This window comes from Zeus faber, assembly GCF_960531495.2.
Source record: "Zeus faber genome assembly, chromosome: 8".
Taxonomy (NCBI): Eukaryota; Metazoa; Chordata; class Actinopteri; order Zeiformes; family Zeidae; genus Zeus; species Zeus faber.
This window is the reverse complement of record NC_137195.1, coordinates 5,845,004-5,863,970: the sequence shown is the minus strand read 5'-3', so window position 1 is coordinate 5,863,970 and position 18,967 is coordinate 5,845,004. Positions and strand designations below refer to the sequence as shown.

The 18,967-nt window shown below is 45.0% G+C and overlaps 1 protein-coding gene across 1 annotated transcript; it reads left to right on the top strand.

Moving 5' to 3' along the window:
• Window positions 1-3,244: 3,244 nt before the first annotated feature.
• Window positions 3,245-16,741, top strand: rhbg (Rh family B glycoprotein). The gene is made up of 10 exons (XM_080005074.1): window positions 3,245-3,636; window positions 8,318-8,504; window positions 8,611-8,761; window positions 8,915-9,062; window positions 9,411-9,577; window positions 11,488-11,625; window positions 11,921-12,054; window positions 13,664-13,785; window positions 14,303-14,376; window positions 15,556-16,741. The coding sequence occupies exons 1-10, from the start codon at window positions 3,453-3,455 to the stop codon at window positions 15,631-15,633; spliced, it is 1,383 nt and encodes a 460-aa protein (XP_079861200.1). The 5' UTR covers window positions 3,245-3,452; the 3' UTR covers window positions 15,634-16,741.
• Window positions 16,742-18,967: the final 2,226 nt, after the last annotated feature.

The following is an 18,967-nucleotide window of genomic DNA, read 5'->3' as shown; positions in this document are numbered from 1 at the left end:
GCTTGCTATTTGTGCAACCGTAGGGCCTTAGATTATGGGTTGTCTTACGAAATATTTGGAAGTATCCTGGAATGACGGGAACTTTTAGCTGTAAGACAGTGAAGTCAAACTAATCTTCCCTCTGGCCCGTCACCCTTTCCTCTGCAAGGGGAGGAAAATCAATACTGCAATAGATGTACCTTGTCTACCTACCTGGTCTTATAGTTATTTAGACTGCAGAATAACTGCATCTTTACTGAATGTGTTTGAAAATATCCATTTGCACAATATCTAGATATAATGTAAAAATGCAATTATCAAATGTAACATAAAAAGGTTATGCCAGTAGGTTACCCTTACTTCACTTTCATCTGGAAATGCCACCCCAGGTGTATCACTGAATCCAGTGTTTTGGAAAGCTCTAGAATGGACAGAGACCTCGTTTTATGAATGAGCTACTAACTTGGGCCGCTTAAGATATCTCTCTACCATAAAAATCACATGCATTGTGTTAGTAGAAGAGAAACACACAGCATTCCCACCAAGGAAGTGAATAGGTTTGATCATTTATTCCAAAAATGGGCAAAATGTCTGAATAAACCCATATAAATATTGAAGGTACGCTGCAATTTATAGCCTACCTCAATTTTGTGAATGGTAAACGTATTTCAAAAGAAAAGCCTCATTTAGATGGTGCCTTGCCTTTCCCATAGTATCACAATATACTGACAACATGCCGAACTACAAATAACATAAAAAACGGTGAAAGCGAAAAGTTAAATCTCATTTTTTCAGGCAAAGTAGTTGGCGTTCCCTGCTAATTCACCTCTGAGCCCTTGATCAAAGCGCAGTGTCCCTAATGGAATTTGGGAGTTTATTCGGCCCCCATCTGCTCTGCACAGCGTGACCAACAGGACACCAAGCTCTAATTCACACAATTATGTTGCCTAACAGGGTCGCAATCAGTGGAATCCGCTCCAGCGTCGGCCTCGCTGACCAGCGCTGCAATGTGCTTTATCTTAAGTGTTTTGGTAATTGAAACTCCTTTGTGATTGAGGGTCCTTCAGTTTAAACACGCCCTGCGGCACCCGCAGCTCTAGCCCAACAAAAGGACAAGATGGGACACATCCACAAGACCATGGGATGTGGGGTCCAATACCTTAACGACGGTTTAAATTCCTAGTAGGTTGCTTGGTTTTATTCAATCTGCACGGAAGGGCTTAAAACCTTCAGTAGCCGAAACATGAAGGATTCATTTTAATTGATAATTTAAACCTTGATTATTTTTCTCAGTTTGTTTTAATTGGAGCATGTGTGGAATCGCTTGAGATGAACAGTCGGTTCAACATTTTCTGAAGTTACAGACATCAGTCGTTATCTAATAACATTTAATAATTTAATTTAATAATTACATTGGGCAGAATTATACAAGTATGTACTTTGTATATTCTGAATATTTTTATATGTAAAAATTAAGACTCTGAATTAAAAAAAAATAATAATAATAATAAATAACACATTTTAATACTAATTGTGTGTAGGGAAACCGACAAAATACTCCTATTTGTAAATGTACTTGGAATCATTCTGATTCTTATGTTCACAAATGTGTAGTTCTACTGTAAAAAAAAAAAAAAGATAAAATGATTAAACTGATTTAATCGTCTTTCAGCTTTGACTTTTGTGAACAGAAGTGAGAGTTAGTTATGCCACAGTGATGGAGGATCAGGTGCGTGCAGCCGCGCTAACTGAATATTCGACGCAGTGTTTGGACGGCGGAACGAAGGTCTCCCTGGGGGCCGGCCGGACGGACAGGAACGGCCAGCTCGCCTCTGACGCCTGTGGTCTCGAGTGGCAATTGTTAAGATTCCCCCGAAAACCATAACAGCATTCCTGACCGCTGCGCCCTACTCAACCGGAGGCAGACGCCGCAGATGGAGGCGGCCGATAGCAGCCTGAGTGGCACCTCCTATCGGACCCGGCCCGAGTAGGATGTGCCGAGACGTATCCCTAGATCAACGCGCTCCCCCTGCTTGGACTGTCTGCTGCCCGCGGAGCGTATCCGGCAGCTCGGGCCTTCTCCTGTCTTGCCGCCCTCTCCTTACAAAAAGCTCCCGTCGCTCTCGATCGTCGCCTTGTTTCCGGACCGGGACGCACCTTTCAACACCCCCTATAGGCCGAACTTAAAATATGGGCATGTAGCCTACTGCATTAAAACTCGGCGGTCCTCTTTGCACCCTCTGGACCTTGCATATGGCTCTCTAAAGGCATGCCACGTCCGATCCCCGCCGCCGTGCCCGCTTCCTTTTTGTGACACACGCTCATTATTCATCTTCCCTCCCCACGTGGTGGGTTCTGGTGTCATCATCCCCAACGCTCCACCCCCGGAGTCGTCTGTCAGTCCCTCCTTTCAAAGCCTGTGAAGATTCAACGGTTTCCAACCCCTGGGCTGCCGCGCCACTTTCTGCGCGTCAAATAGGGGCTACGATGGCGAAATAAAACGAAATCCTGCCATGTCATGCCATAGCAACACGGTCATTACGTTTGTTTCAATCCTCTACACAGGCCTCGGCGAATCTGGATGACAAATTATAGACGCTGACAAACTGAACAAAATTTACATCTGAAGGCTTCGCGAAACCGCAGGGCTCCACCAACTTTCAAATAATTTAGAAATCGATGACATCTCCTATTCTTAGTCCTCGCCCCGGACACGGGAAAAAAACCCCAAAAAAAACACTTGGTGGGGAAAAAAGGAAGGAGCCACAGAAGGAGAGACCCACTTCTGCTTTAGGTGCTGGGAAACATTATTAGCATTATATAACAATTATTAGGTGATTTACTACACTATAGTCTATTGTATTGTATTCTATACATGAGGAGGAAAAGAATGAGTCAGCTGTGTGGACACATGGCATATAAGAGGTTGATTGAAGATAGAACCAAAATGAGCTGAGAGGCCTCCACAGGCCCAGGTGATCCAGCCGAGGCGAGGCCACGCTGTCCTACCTATACTACCTTAAAATTACAGCACGGGATGGGAGGGGCTTGGACCGGCCCGGCCTCATTGGTGACGGAGGAGGCCGGGATGGGCGTGGACGGACGGCCCAAAAACACAAAAAGCAGTTAGACACATCTCATGTGGCTGTCTGCTGGTTTCTCCCTCCGACCCTGACACTCGGCCCCCTGCCTCTGCACTGCAAACACCACCAAGTGTGCAGGAGAGAGAGAGAGAGAGAGAGAGGGAGAGAGAGAGAGAGAGAGAGAGAGAGAGGGGGAGGAAGAGAGGGAGAGTGAGGGGGGGAGAATTGGAGAGAGAGAGGGAGAGAGAGAGAGAGAGAGAGAGGGTTCCATTCTGTGGGGATTAGCAGGGTTAGGTCCCCGCCACTGAAGGACCCTGTATCCCGCGCCACTCAAATCCAGGTTTTAAGGGAAGGACTCACCTGCAGGACCTCCCCTCACGGGCCCCCAACATGACGGACGCGGCGACCAACATGCGGCTGAAGCTGCCGGCGATCTGCATCATCCTGGAGGTCATCCTCATCATCCTCTTCGGCGCGCTGGTCCAGTACGACGACGAGACGGACGCGAGGAAGTGGCACGAGCTCACCAAGAACCACTCGGACTACGAGAACGACTTCTACTACCGCTACCCAAGTGAGTGGCCCTGACCGGGCGGGGGCTCAGGGGACGCCTGGGAATCCCGGGACCGGGGGCCAGGTGTTAGGGGCCCACCAGCGGACAAAAACCGCGGAGCATCAGTCGCCGAATGCGTTCACTGCATAGACGTGAGAGGCAGCGTGAAAAGACAGGGACGATGGAGATCAACAGGATCAAATGTTGACACTCCTCACTCCACATGGAAACTGTTAAGATGTTATTACTGCTGTGGCATCCTGCAGCTGCTCATTAATACATTCAAAACTATATTTAGGATTTTTAGTTTGGTCACATCCCTCCCTCAACTTCATTGAGGTGTTAGTTAGTTAGTTGGTTGGTTGGTTAGTTGGTTAGTTAGTTAGTTAGTTAGTTAGTTAGTTAGTTAGTTAGTTAGTTGGTTAGTTGGTTAGTTAGTTAGTTAGTTAGTTAGTTAGTTAGTTAGTTAGTTAGTTAGTTAGTTAGTTAGTTAGTTAGTTAGTTAGTTAGTTAGTTAGTTAGTTAAATGGTTAGTTAGTTAGTTAGTTAGTTAGTTAGTTAGTTAGTTAGTTAGTTAGTTAGTTAGTTAGTTAGTTAGTTAGTTGGATGGTTGGTTGGTTGGTTAGTTAGTTAGTTAGTTAGTTAGTTAGTTAGTTAGTTAGTTAGTTAGTTAGTTAGTTAGTTAGTTAGTTAGTTAGTTAGTTAGTTAGTTAGTTAGTTAGTTAGTTAGTTAGTTAGTTGGTTAGTTGGTTAGTTGGTTAGTTAGTTGGTTAGTTAGTTGGTTAGTTCGTTAGTTAGTTAGTTAGTTAGTTAGTTAGTTAGTTAGTTTGTTTGTTTGTTAAATGGTTAGTTAGTTCGTTAGTTAGTTAGTTAGTTAGTTAGTTAGTTAGTTAGTTAGTTAGTTAGTTAGTTAGTTAGTTAGTTAGTTAGTTAGTTAGTTAGTTAGTTAGTTAGTTGGTTGGTTGGTTGGTTGGTTCGTTAGTTCGTTAGTTGGTTAAATGGTTAAATGGTTAGTTAGTTAGTCAGTCAGTCAGTCAGTCAGTCAGTTAGTGAGTCAGTCAGTCAGTCAGTGAGTGAGTGAGTGAGTGGGTGAGTGAGTAAGTGGGTCGGTCGGTCGGTCGGTCGGTCGGTCGGTCGATCCATTCATCCATTCGTCGTTCGTTTGTTCGTACGTTCGTTGGTTGGTTGTTTAGTTAGTCAGTCCGTCGGTCCGTCAGTCAGTCCGTCAGTCCGTCGGTCCGTTCGTTCATTCTTTTGTAAGTAGGTTGGTTGATTGGTTGGTTGGTTGATGAGTTAGTTGGTCGGTTGGTCCGTCAGTCCGTTCGTTCGTTCGTTCGTTCGTTTGTTCGTTTGTTTGTTCGTTCGCTCATGCGTTCGTTCGTTTGTAAGTAGGTTGGTTGGTTGGTTGGTGAGTTAGTTAGTCAATTGGTCGGTCGGTCAGTCGGTCGGTCAGTCGGTCAGTCGGTCAGTCGGTTGGTCGGTCGGTCGGTTCGTAAGTAGGTTGGTTGGTTGGTTGGTTGGTTGGTTGGTGAGTTAGTCGGTCGGTCGGTCGGTTAGTTGGTTAAATTGTTTTGATAATATTTCGCATGAGAACCTACCTACAGATGATGGCCACGACTCCGCATTCACAGAACAGTCCCCATCCTCCCTTGTAATAAAATACAACTTGTTACTCGGTGCTTCGTTGGGTCGCACATCGCGGCTCACCGGGGCGGCGAACATCTCCCGCTAATGGCTTCCTAATTGGACGGCGGTTTGCTGTGGTCCCATTCCTCCTGAGCGAGCAGAGCACAGAGATGTCTTCCAGTCCACCGGCGTCCCAAAGTGTGTGATCCGTTCACACGGACCACCGGTGTAAAAGGAGGAGATCGCACAATGGTTGTCGTTTTTTTTTTTCGCCATTTGAAAATTAAGAATAACATTTGGAACATTAGTGCATTACTGCCCCTGCTGTCCCCCCACCCTGTGGACAGCCACACTTTGGCACAACGCGCTCGAGCAAATTGGGAGCCATGTGACTCCATTATAGTGTCAAATCACTGGTTGAATCAATACATCTTGATGTCCCACCTCTCGTTTACTTAAGTCCAGTTTGAGTCAACGCACAATGTATTTTTCTGCTGATTGTAACACAGAGCAGTGAGGCCAAGTGTTGTTGTATATGTGACTCAGCATGTCAACCAGTCAGTCAGGTCTTACCATAGCTCTCAGACACACGTGACACTTTTCTAATCATTTCTGGATCACCGCAGCCTCAATGAGAAAGAGTGCCTGCTGAACGCACTCCGAGGAAACGTTTGCGGCAACATTTAAAGTTAGAGTCACATTTGCGTTTCATTAATTTACATTTAGCATTGGAGCTCCCCACTGTTCTTCCTTAACAGTCACAACCGAGTGTGTGTGTGTGCGTGTGTGTGCGTGTGTGTGTGTGTGTGTGTGTGTGTGTGTGTGTGTGTGTGTGTGTGGTGGGCGTGCCTAAACAAGTAGTGAATGGTGGAAGGAGGCTCTGGTGGAAATTCTACAGTACACACCTTGAGGCCTGCGTCTGTGCCTATCACAACACAATCTCCACGCCCTCCCTCTCTCTCTCCATGCCTATATCTCTCTATCTCCCTGGCCTGCAGGTGTGCAGGTGGCTGGGTCCGCCAGTGGCAGAGCAGGGGGCTTGAATCAGATAAGACATGGGAGAGGGGAGACGCTCTCTTCTCACATAGATCCAATCACTCAGTAGGAAACATGGAGTAAAGCCAATATGCCCATCATTCTGTGGGGAGAGAGGGAATTTAATTGGAGGAATACACACACACGCACGCATGCACACATGCGTTATCATTATTATTATTATTATTATCATTATTATTATTATTATTATTATTATTATTATATGAAAATATATGTATTTTTTTCTTTGGCCAGCCTAGTCTGTCATATGTAGAATATTAATGATAAGGGTGTTGGTGTTATTCATGCATACGTACATTTATGTATGTACAGTTGAATATAAAATATGCTCACTCATTTAGACATTAAACAGAGACAGAAAGGAATATTACTAAATGGGAGGAAAATTGGAAAGTACAATTTTGTAAATTATTTAGACACCAATGATTTGAGCAATCAGACTTTCCCATCTGCCAAATAGTGGTAGACCTACTTGTTGTGCTACTTATTAATTATACTTTGATTTGGCAACATGAAGCCATCCTCCCTTAGTGGTTAAATGCAGTGCATCAGAAATTATGTCTGACCTTCCTGATCCCCACCGTCTGTCAAAGTGATTTAAACAGAAACGTAGGTTAGGCAAATTATAAGAAAGAGTGAAGGGTAAACGTCCATTAGAGTTAATGGCTTGGGATAATTTTTAACCCGACGCTCATTCGCTGTCACATGGGCAGAAGGCTGTTAATGTTCACAATCCACAGCCACTTGTGTGCACTAGCCGATGAACTCTGAATACACACCCACAATAATAACTGTTCTGTAAACACGTTCACATCGTGCACACTTGACCGACGCTGTACAAGCATGGATCTATCACCTGCTGCTGTGTAGGTAGTCTCAAGCCACTGCCAATGTCTACATGTTGACACCACCATTCACCTGCTGATAGGGATGTTATGACAGGAAACAGAAAATAATTCCTTCTTTTCTCGATCACCTTATCGAAAATGAATGTCATGAAGATTACTATTATAATAATAATTATAATTATAATTATAATTATAATAATAATAATAATTATTATTATTATTATTATTATTGTTATTAGTTTGTTTTAAGTGCTCTATATTATTATTATTATTATTATTATTATTATTATAAATAATGATAATAATAATATAGAGCACTTCAAGCAAACTAACAACATATAAAATAATAACAATTTCAATAATGTTGCACAGCAAGAGAAGCTGAGCGTGGCATATAAATTGTCTCAGTCATGTGACCTCTGATGTCTCACAAAGGAGCTGATAACCAACTGATAAGCTAAACAGCATTAAACACTTAAAGTAAAACCTCATAACTTACACAGTCTATACAGTATAAACCACACACTCCCCTACACGGGAGATGCCTGCTTTAACCACCGATCTCTGGTACTATGTGTCCTTGTGAACGGCACTGTGCATCTAAATGCCAATGGGGACGCTGGCCATACCGCTGCCAGCTAGGCCAGGGATATCACCATGGAGACAGCCTTCACCGCACAATACTAGAGTACTAGAGTATATTGTTTGTGGCAGGTTTGGGGAGCATAAGAAGACGAGCACTGCCCATCCTGCGGGTTGTGTAAACAGGGTGAAGTACTGCAGGGAGAGACACACATCATTTGAAACCATGATCACACAACCCTCCAAGCTCATTGGAGCCTTTCATATAACATCTCAGCATTTCAGCAGCAGAATCATTTCGCTTTTTTATATATAGAGACAATGTGCTCCATTCACGCTTCATCGTGTAATCGAGCATATTCACACAGAGAGCTCGAACTATCAATATGAGTTAGGGTTGGGGTTAATGTGTTAATAGAAATGTTCGTTAAACTAATGTAAAGGAGGTGAGTTTAAAAAGGCAAGACAAAAGAGAGGGAGCAAAGGCAGGGAATAAAAAGTCAAGAATTCAAGTATGAAGAGGATGGCAAAATATCAGAGAATTATTATTAATGTAATCTGAGCCCGTGTTTCCCTTCTGAACCCCACAGGTTTCCAGGACGTTCATGTGATGATCTTCATCGGCTTCGGCTTCCTCATGACCTTCCTGCAGCGCTACGGCTTCAGCAGCGTGGGCTTCAACTTCCTGATCGCGGCCTTCGCCCTGCAGTGGGCCACGCTCATGCAGGGCTTCTTCCACGGCATGCATGGCGGCAAGATCCACATCGGAGTGGAGAGGTAACCGCTCGGAAATGCGGACGTTGCTACCGGAGCAGGCGCCAAATCTCTCCCAGCGTCACTGCATCGGTCCCAATTTTTTCAACCCGATTGTGCCCCGTTTCAGTATGATCAACGCTGACTTCTGCACTGGCGCCGTGCTGATCTCATTCGGAGCCGTCCTGGGGAAGACCAGCCCGGTCCAGCTCCTGGTCATGGCTCTTTTTGAGGTGGTTTTGTTCGCCGTGAACGAGTTCATCCTGCTGTCCGCTCTCGGGGTGAGTTATTGTTGTTATTTTTATTTTTTTTTTAAACATTGTTATTAAATACTTTGAAAATCTACACTTTCAACTGAAGTCAGAATGAAACACATCTCGTCCTCGACCAGAAAGTCCTGAGTTGATATGTCTGAACCGTCCACCCCCTTCCAGGCCCGCGATGCTGGCGGTTCCATGACCATCCACACGTTTGGAGCCTACTTTGGCCTCACGGTGACCCGCGTCCTCTACCGCCCCAACCTGAGCAAGAGCAAGCACAGGAACAGCTCTGTCTACCACTCCGACCTGTTCGCCATGATCGGTGAGGATGGAAAAGCGGCTTCTCAGAGAAAATCACCAACAACAAGAAGACAACCTGAGATGTCTTTGCAAATCACTACTTTTCTCTGGGGTTTAGTGTTGTAACTCACATCCCATCTTGGAATGTATAAACATAAAAGAGGCTAAGCGTTGCTTTTTGTCTGGCCGGACACTTGACACTTTATACTAGACTACATTGTTTTTTACTATATTGCAAAAGTAATTTGTTGGATCTGACACTTTGAGCATTCAGTGTCTTGGATATCCTGTTGATATGTGGATGATGTGACGTACTGATGGACTTGACGTTTGGGAGCTCAGCCCTTTAGTTCTCCTCATGTCTTATCAGGCACCATCTACCTCTGGATGTTCTGGCCCAGCTTCAACTCTGCCATCACGGCCCACGGGGACGATCAGCACCGCACGGCCATGAACACCTACTACTCCCTGGCAGCCTGCACTCTGGCCACCTACGGCCTCTCTGCCCTCACAGCTCACGACGGCAAACTGGACATGGTGAGGGAGCCCGGACCCGGTGGGCACGTGGACGGGGCTCCACGTAGGTCTGCTGGATTCGGTGGTTCTAGGCAGGAGGGCGGTTCTAGGATGATCTGGTTTGGGATGATATGCTTGCCTGGCATCTTTTATGGCCTTAAACCTGAGATGCCGGGCCTTACCGCAGTGACAACCTTCTGGATGTGCCTCCACCAACCAGATCTACGTTTAGAAGGTTTGAGGAAATTCCATGTGCCATCACCAAACCAGTTATAGTGTGCGGAAGGTTTAAGGGCCTTGGGCAGCCAACGTGTCAGCCAAATGAATGTTCTTCCTTCCGTGAGAGGAGGTGGTTGTAGAAGATTTTAGGACCCCAGGAAGGAAGTGAATTGTCCGTAGGCGTCTCGCTTAATTTCTATGAGGCTCAATTTTCTTGAGGTCATTTTGTCAGTTGTGTTGACTGGTTGTATGTTGCCAGCGACCATGCATAATACCATGCATTGAACGCCGATGAATTACCACATTGTGTGTGGTGCTAATTCTTTAATGTCAATGCTGAACCGACAGCAGATAGTAAAAGTACAGTTTGGCGCTGACCCTGGGCTGATGGCTGACATACTCTTATACCGTGTGAAATACTGTTCTCATTTACCGTGTGATATACTCACACAGTATTGCTTCAGGTGAGCGAGCATGTTGCAACAGTACGGTATCTTCTGAGAACTCAACTGTCAAGATCTAAGCATTCAGAAATCAAGATAGAGCATTCCTCGAGTGACAGCGCTCAGACAGACAGAGGCCCGAGGAAAAGTAACACACACGGTACAGACACACACACACACACACACACACACACACACACACACACACACACACACACACACACACACTGTACATAGCAGAAGGCCCGTCAATAGTATGGACTTCTTAATCAACTGATGGGACCAACTGCTCTGCACTCCACCACACCTGCCACACCTCCACCAATCACAACCAGAGACTTTCGCGCAGGGATCCATTGTCTAGAGCGAACGTCAGTCACATTGCGGCGTCTAATCTAATTTGCCTCTCGATAGGGATGCGACCGAATGTGGGGATGATGTTGTTAATCTTATATTCCCTTCTCTTTGTGGAGACTTTCAACGTGTTTTACTCAGATACACAGTGATACCGGTGCGATGTGGGGTAAAATGCTTAGCAGAACACTGCAATGACTGCGCTAGGCGGAAACAGAAGTAGAGAAAGTAGCACAAGAAAATATCTGAGAGGTAATACAAAAAAATTGCATCTAAATCCAATTCATATATGAAATGTCCAAATTGCAATATAAGGGCTATTGTGCACCACATGCAAAATATAAATGAATGCTGTTTATCCATACACAAATAAATATTGAATTATGATATTTATCTGCACAGATGCACAATGTAAAATGCTAAATAGATATACACTATATAAACAGTATATATAGGATATAATAGGCGGTGGCGCAACTACTGCCAGTGCAACAGGTGCAGCTGGGGGCCCCTAATGGCCACTGGGCCCCGGTGCTGCACAACTCATAGCAAATGCTCTGAATATATAATTTTTATACTATGTATTCAGAGGTTGGAGACCGCTGGAGGTTTTGAATTATTTTTCAAACAAAGACAGATGGATGCCCTAAATGAATGTCCTTTGGACACCTATAATTCTAATGATTTTTACTGATTAAGAAATTTAAGATTTTTCCCTTGCTGTCTAAAATCACTCTGCTCTGCTTGGCACGCAATAACAAAGAAATGGAGTAAAAGCAAAGAAAACGAATGTACACCTTTAAATGCCTTTCTGAACAGGAATCAAAATGTGCAAAGTAAAAACAGATCGACCGCATAAAGGTGGTGCCACGTGACCCTAACTGACCCAAACCTATACCCTTCACATCTCCCAAGGTCCACATCCAAAACGCAGCCTTGGCCGGGGGTGTCGCCGCGGGAACGGCCGGCGAGATGATGCTGACCCCTTTCGGCTCCATGATTGTCGGATTCTTGGCCGGAACAGTCTCTGTGCTGGGCTTCAAGTACCTATCGGTGAGGAAAAGCTGAGTTCACAGCAGGGGACTGATTCAGATCAGCACGAAGTCATTTATGGGAGTGAAACTTTCCTCCAGTCGGAAGGTGTTTCAAGCGAGAGCCTTTCTCCGTGCACCCAGTTTTATCCAACAGATCCGAATAATACTTCAAATGGACGCCATAGGCCTGTACTTTAGAAGACTGACGCTCAGACTTTAATCCTGCAGCAAAAAGAGAACACTCAAGACCCTCCATTGGCGCTTTAAATATACAGTATCACACTCACTTATCCTTCCCACCTTCCTCCCCTCAGCCCATCCTGGAGGAAAAGCTGAAGGTCCAGGACACCTGCGGGGTCCATAACCTGCACGGCATGCCCGGCGTCCTGGGCGCGATAGTGGGAGCCGTCACTGCCGCCGTGGCAACCAAGGACGTCTACGGAGATGGGTGAGTGCCGTGCCCTGGTTCCCCTGGCGACAAAGTCGTGTCACACTTGAATTTTTCCAATTTCCACAGTGCTGAAAACACACTCTTTACTGCGGCCATGAAATAGTTTAGATAGTAGCCCTGTAACTATGGAAAGAGGGAGGGGTCTCAGTGTCTTGCTCAAGGGAACTCTGGGAGGGTTTGTGGCTGCCGGGACACATGTTGGTAGTGGTTGATAACAAACCCTGATAACAGCCCCCCTTTTTATTTTTTTACCTGTGCTGTCATCACGCTGGGCATACAACACAAAGTATTTGTTCCATTGCATCTAGGACAGAGTTAGTCTGCAAGTGGAGTTCAACTTCTCAACCTGCAATGCAAGTCTTCTGCCTCCGGAGAAGGAACGTTCTCCACCCGTTCTCCCTCGCCCTGTCCGCTCGTTCCCTCCGTTAACCCCAACCCAATACAGAGCATTGCCAGTGCTGTCGATTTACAGCTTTCAGTGCAAGTGGGAAAGGGGCTTAATTACCATAGAACCAAACAACAATATGTACATGGAAAGACGTGAACATAGAAACATCGGACGACAACCTGTATCCACAGAACAGAGTAAATTAAGTCCAGGAAAACTGGGACAGCGATTGGGAACGTGGCCTGTTCCTGTCCTGTCCAGTTATGGCAGAAAATGAGGGAGAAAAGGAGAAGGATGTAACCAGGAGGGTGTTTGGGTGTGTTTGAAGCAGTGTGTGTATGTGTGCGTGCGTGTGCGCGTGCGTGTGCGTGTATGTGCGTCCACTGGAATTATATTGTAGCGCCCCCTAGCAGCAGAAAAGGCTCCGCAGCCGAATAGACACTGCACGACCGCAGGAAAGCACCACGCCCTGCAGCCACAGAAGACCCCCCAGCCCCCGGAGAAGCCCGGAGCCCGCCACCCACGCAGGCCCTAAGGAGCGTAAACTAGTCCCGGAGAGCGGGAGGGGACCCAGATGACCCACCGCCATCGCCCGCAGACAGTCAGATATGTGGGCTCTCCACCACCACCGGCACCCGGGGCGCCCGTCGCAGGGAAGCCACGCAGCGGGAGTAAGACAGCCGACAGCTGCCTCACACACCCCAAACCACACCCACGGCGGCCCCGGGAAGCCCCCTGCGGAGCTCCCCGCAGCCCCACCGGGTCACAGCAGGCCAGAAACCGCCCGGCACCAGGCACAAGCCTCTAGGACCCGGGCCCAGCCAGCAGGGGGCCAACCCCCCCCACCCCCCCCGGCAAACCACACCCCCACACCAACCCACTAGTGCCACGCCACCCCGAAAACCCCACCGCTCAATGTGTGCTGTTGATAATTGCAGTTAAAATTGTGGGGTGTGGCGAGTCCCCCAAGCATGCCAAACCCGAATCGCTCGCAGACCCCTGACCAGCCCCCGGCTGCCGCACATGTGGACCACAGAACAGACAACGGCAGACGGCCCTCCCACCCACCAACCCACCCTAAAATATATATTACACCACGTTCATGCATATCCACTGTGTACATACTGTATATCGTAATGTCGTGATATATATTTTTTATACAAATAAAACATATATTTTTCAAAATGTAAATATGTTTTCCCTGTGTGTGTGCTACAGTATGGCGGACGTGTTCCCCGACGTGGCGTCGGGAGACATCGAGGCCTCGTTCCAGGGGGTTCGCCAGGCGATCTCGCTGGCTGTGACCCTGGGCATCGCCCTCCTGGGAGGACTGATTGTCGGTGTGTACAGCAGCAGGGGATGAGGGGCGGGGACGGGAGGTTTCCCCAAAAAGTCCTGCTTATATTGTGGGTTTAGAGAGCGAGAGAGAGAGAGAGAGAGAGAGAGAGAGAGAGAGCGAGCGAGAGAGAGCGAGAGAGAGAGAGAGAGAGAGAGAGAGAGAGAGAGAGAGAGAGAGAGAGAGAGAGAGAGAGAGAGAGAGAGAGAGCTCTGTATAGAGTCCAGTTAGTGGCAATTCTACCGCATCTGCAGGCCCACTCGACAACAACACTTTTGGAATATCAATGTTAATGCAAAATGTGCCTTGTTAACATTTATTTCAGGCCACCAAACAAAGTATTCATATTTATCTGTGCTTATTGGCCCATGTTGCACAGTGTGGAATTTTAATCTTCTGTGATCACAGTTGAACAACGACACATTTTAAACACATCTTTGGAATAAAAATATTAAGGTATCCTGATTCATTTAGTGCTACTGTTAGTCTTGAATTAATTGCTATTATTTGTTGTTTAATAGGCTTCATTCTGAAGTTGCCCATCTACGGCGCACCTCCCGATAACATCTGCTTTGAGGACAACATTTACTGGGAGGTGAGTCTGGCGGAGGAGAAATGACGGCGTAAACGTAGGAAACTGTAACAAAACATAACCCGTCAGAGTTCGAGGTCGTCCAAAACATCACATCATGACTCATCCCAGGGCCGGCCGGCGGCACAGACACCCTGTGTGGCAGCCGTTCCCCGGTTTCGCGAAGAAAACAAAAATACAGTGTGTTTTTAGTTTAGATGTGTTCATCCTCCCCCGTTTCCCCATTGAACGAGAAAAAAAAGCCCCTGTGCGTCCCGTGCCGCATCACGCTTGGAGACTCAAACCTTATCTCACATTACCTCATGAAGGCCCTGGCTCGGCCTACGCATGATAGGAATTTCACAGAATAATAATTTCCTTCGTGACATCAGATCACATTCTACTTGTGAAAGTAAATCCTGCCGTGTTCATATCTGCCTTCATTGGCTGATCCGTCTACATTGAATGCTTTCGCTTTCTTAAAACGTGACAATCTGGTGGATTTTGCTTCACCCCGACGCCCCAGAATCTGAAATGTGTTGCAGTTCGTAAAACAAACCAGCAGGGGGCGCGCGTGCCACAGCAACTGATCCGTCCGACTGCGGCGTTTGACGGTGACGACGGTGCAACGTCTGAGCACCAGGTGGCGCACGTCGAGGCTGACGACGCCTGGTGCTGCGCCATGATGCGGCTTCCAGATGAATGATGTAATATCTGGAGGCAAAAAGGGGCCTTTGTGCAGATAAATGTTTGGACATGAAGGGTTTGAAAAATGGACACAACCCCTGCTCTGGCTTGACCTGGGTTACACAGTCAGACAGGGGGATGTTCTTTTGCTTTACTATATATATATATATATATATATATATATATATATATATATATATATATATATATATATATATATAGATATATAGATATATAGACATATATTGTTTTCTTGTTTTTATTGTTAATGTTTTGATATGATTCTTTTTATTGCCATTTTTCTGTTGTTGGTAATTTATAGTTATTTTATATTTATTTTATAAGTATCTATCTATCTATCTATCTATCTATCTATCTATCTATCTATCTATCTATCTGTCTATCTGTCTATCTGTCTGTCTGTCTGTCTGTCTGTCTGTCTGTCTGTCTGCCTGCCTGCCTGCCTGTCTGTCTGCCTGTCTGTCTATCCACCTAAAATCATATTATCTCTAACAGGTCCCAGAAGAAGAGGAGTCCCATGAGTCCCAGTTGACCGCCGTAATGACTGAGGAGGCCGAGAAGCTCAACAGTTAAACACACACACAAGCAGAGAGAGAGAGAGAGAGAGAGAGAGAGAGAGAGAGAGAGAGAGAGAGAGAGAGAGAGAGAGAGAGGGAGAGAGGGAGAGAGGGAGAGAGGGAGAGAGAGAGAGGGAGAGAGAGAGATTTTAATAACCCTTCACTTGACATCTTATTCCTTGTACATTGTAAAATCCCAATGGTTATTTTTAAACCCACAACGCTCGTGATGTGCACTGTACCCTGATGTTGACAATCATCACCTAACAGGTTTAAATCACATCTGCAAACATCTGCAAACATCTGCAAACATACTGGTAAACATGCTGGTAAACATACTGGTAAACATGCTGGTAAACATACTGGTAAACATACTGGTAAACATACTGGTAAACATACTGGTAACTGTCTGTTTTCAGACTGTGTTGGGGAATTCATGCACTCACTCTTGCAGTGATCTTCCAGCAGTACCCGCTGTGCACCAGCAGAGGGCGCTCCGCCGCCACATTGCACGCTCAGCACAGTGGGGCGCTCCAGCGTCTGGATGTGAGAATTGGAAGCTGCAGATATTTTACTGGTGTATTGCAATAGATTCTAACCAGTCCCACATTCAGGCATCTCAGCAACCCCCCCCCCCCCCCCCAAAAAAAAATAAAATAAAAATACATGCATATTGGAAATATCACACGGATCCAAATCAACATATGATTGAATAATTTACCAAAGAAAATGTAGGATTCCATATGCGTTGAGTCAAACGAGACTCGTGGCCAAAAGTCCCAAATAACTGAGAGAAATCTATCAAAGGCCTACTTTGAAAGTCAAAAGACAATGTATTCTATAATCTCTCATAGAAACACGGAATTATGTTTTTTTTAATTTGTATATTCTTTAGTTAGGATTTTTTTTTTTTCATTTTTTAATGTAATTACCGAGGGTGGATATAAGTGGTTTTGTAAATGTGTGCATGTCCCCACGGCGTTAAAACAGTCTAACGGTGGAAAATGTGACTAAAATATTCCAGTTACGTTGTTAGTAAGAAGCCAATTCGATTCACATTCAAATTATTTTGGAAATGTTATAATATTGGATTATTCTTTGGCAAAATAAATGTTTCAATTGTGTATTGATCTTATGTTGTGTTATCTATTGTAGGTGTGTTTATTGTTTATTTTCGGTTCTTCTTCTTCTTCTTATTATTATTATTATTATTATTATTGTTATTAATAATAATAATAATAATAATAATAATAATTTACTTATTGTTATTAATATTATTATCATTATTAACAATAAGTATTATGATAACTAATTCTAATACTACTAATCTAATAAAAATAATCGTCATTGTTATTGTAATTCTTATTATTTTTCATAACTTATTTCCTTCTTTTTTCATCAATGCAAATGCTGTTTCTTTGGGTCTTCAACGAGAATGACGTTTTTGAGCAACATGAATTTTGTTTATTTAAGGAAAACACAGACGAGGACTCTGCTCTTTAATCTGCTTCCCTCCGATCCTGCAATCAGCGTGGAAGGGGTTAAATCCTCCTCCAGATGGGCTTTTTCTCTCGCTGCCTAATTAACACAGTTTCACTTTCGGGGATCAAACGTGGGAGCGGGTGTCCTTGTTAGATAGGGTCTCCGCGGCCCGGGGCCCCGGGCCCCGGGCCCCGGGGCCGCTCCCAGCGAGCCGCAGGTGGGGGGTTCCCCTCCGTCTCACCAATGCTTCCCCGGGTTTGGTGACGGAACCTCGGCGTGAACTGGCGCCTCGGCCCTTTCCCAGGACCGAGGGGAGGTGGACAGCTGTTTACTGAAAAGGCACTAATGCCGAAGAGCTTAATTGAGCTTTATCGGCCTAATTAAAATGCAGAAAAAAAAATAATGATTATGATTATGGTAATTATTCTATTGTCTTCTTGCTCTTCATGGGCCTATACCTGTAATTGTTTGGAAAAAAACATCGAAATCGACGCTCAAACAGGCTTTGATATTTAAAGGAAAAGTTAGTGAAGGTGATATGCTGCTTCTATACATCTAGGACAAAATCATCTTGAATATTAATGAATTATTAATGAATGATTCCCCCGCCCCCCAGGGGTCCTCAAGTGGTTGCAGGCCCACTTAATATAGCTCCAGCAAAATAAGTAATAGTTCCACTTCAGCATTATTTCATTTTACAAGACGTTAGCACCATCAGAGAATGCACAATGACTGTTTTGATCCAAGTTTCACTGTTATCTCTCTAACTATAGCACGGACACTAAATCATATCTAACAATACATTTCTTTTTATTTTTTTTTTATTTTCTGAGATTGGGCTCCCACAGACTAAATCTTATCAAATGGCACCCGTGGCCTAATGTGCATGAAATTGAGGGTCCTTATGAAAAAGGGAGAGAATCACTGGCCTAAGACATACTCTCCCACTACGGTTTAATTACAGTAATTGCGCCGTGGGAGTGAATTGCAGCCTACAGAACGAATTGCCTTTACAGTTTGACTTACAGCCTCATCGTTGAGAAAAGACCCATCGTCTAAATTTTGGAATCAGAGCACATTTCAGGCATCTTACTTGTGATGACGCGGGTTGTTTGCTAACTTTGTTCATTTACGCACATCTCAAATAAGATGACTTAATTACATCAAACACATACATCACCATCACCACAATCAGTGTAATGTTATAGTTTATGCAATTGTGTTTTTTTTGTGTATGTTTTCCTTATACCGTTGGGATTTCCCACAACTTGTTTTTTTGGTGCTAATCTGATTTAATTTGGCGAATTTTATGAAGGAATAAAATCAAGGTGATCAAATACAGCTTTTGTCAATACCCCTGAACTTTAAAAATAATATATTTTCATTCATTTATTTTAATGGTTGGTACGGACATGTCAGCCAAAAGTATATGATGAACATAGATAAATAAACAAAAAATGAAATTATTGTCAACAATAAAGAAAATTCAACAAAAAAAAACTAACATGATGATACACCGGCCCCAACCCTGCGAACCAAAAGCTAAATTTTATACCAAAAAAAGTAAATATACTCCCAATATTCTACCAGCCATAGAGCAACCTGCTGGTCCAGGAGCTGAGAATGAATATTCTCAGCTCAAATGACCATGACCACAAATTGCCCATGAATCCAAATCTCAGCTCTTCTTCTTCTCTGCCCACCTCCGTGCCACGGGCCCATGAGCAAGGCGGGGCGTGGGAACGGTGTGGGCCGGGCCCGAGGCGACAGGAGAGGGCAGTGGCCGGCCGCCGGCAGCTGGAGCCTCCCGCGGCTTCGCCTCCGACTCGTGACTGATTGTCCTTAACGCCGGGGATGAACATAATGGG

Bases quoted from the DNA above. Each gene is read 5' to 3' on its own strand.
- rhbg (XM_080005074.1), top strand. From the start codon at position 3,453: ATGACGGACGCGGCGACCAACATGCGGCTGAAGCTGCCGGCGATCTGC. The intron at 8,762-8,914 runs GTGAGTTATTGT...ACCCCCTTCCAG, and splicing joins TCCTGCTGTCCGCTCTCGGG to GCCCGCGATGCTGGCGGTTC. The intron at 9,063-9,410 runs GTGAGGATGGAA...ATGTCTTATCAG, and splicing joins CGACCTGTTCGCCATGATCG to GCACCATCTACCTCTGGATG.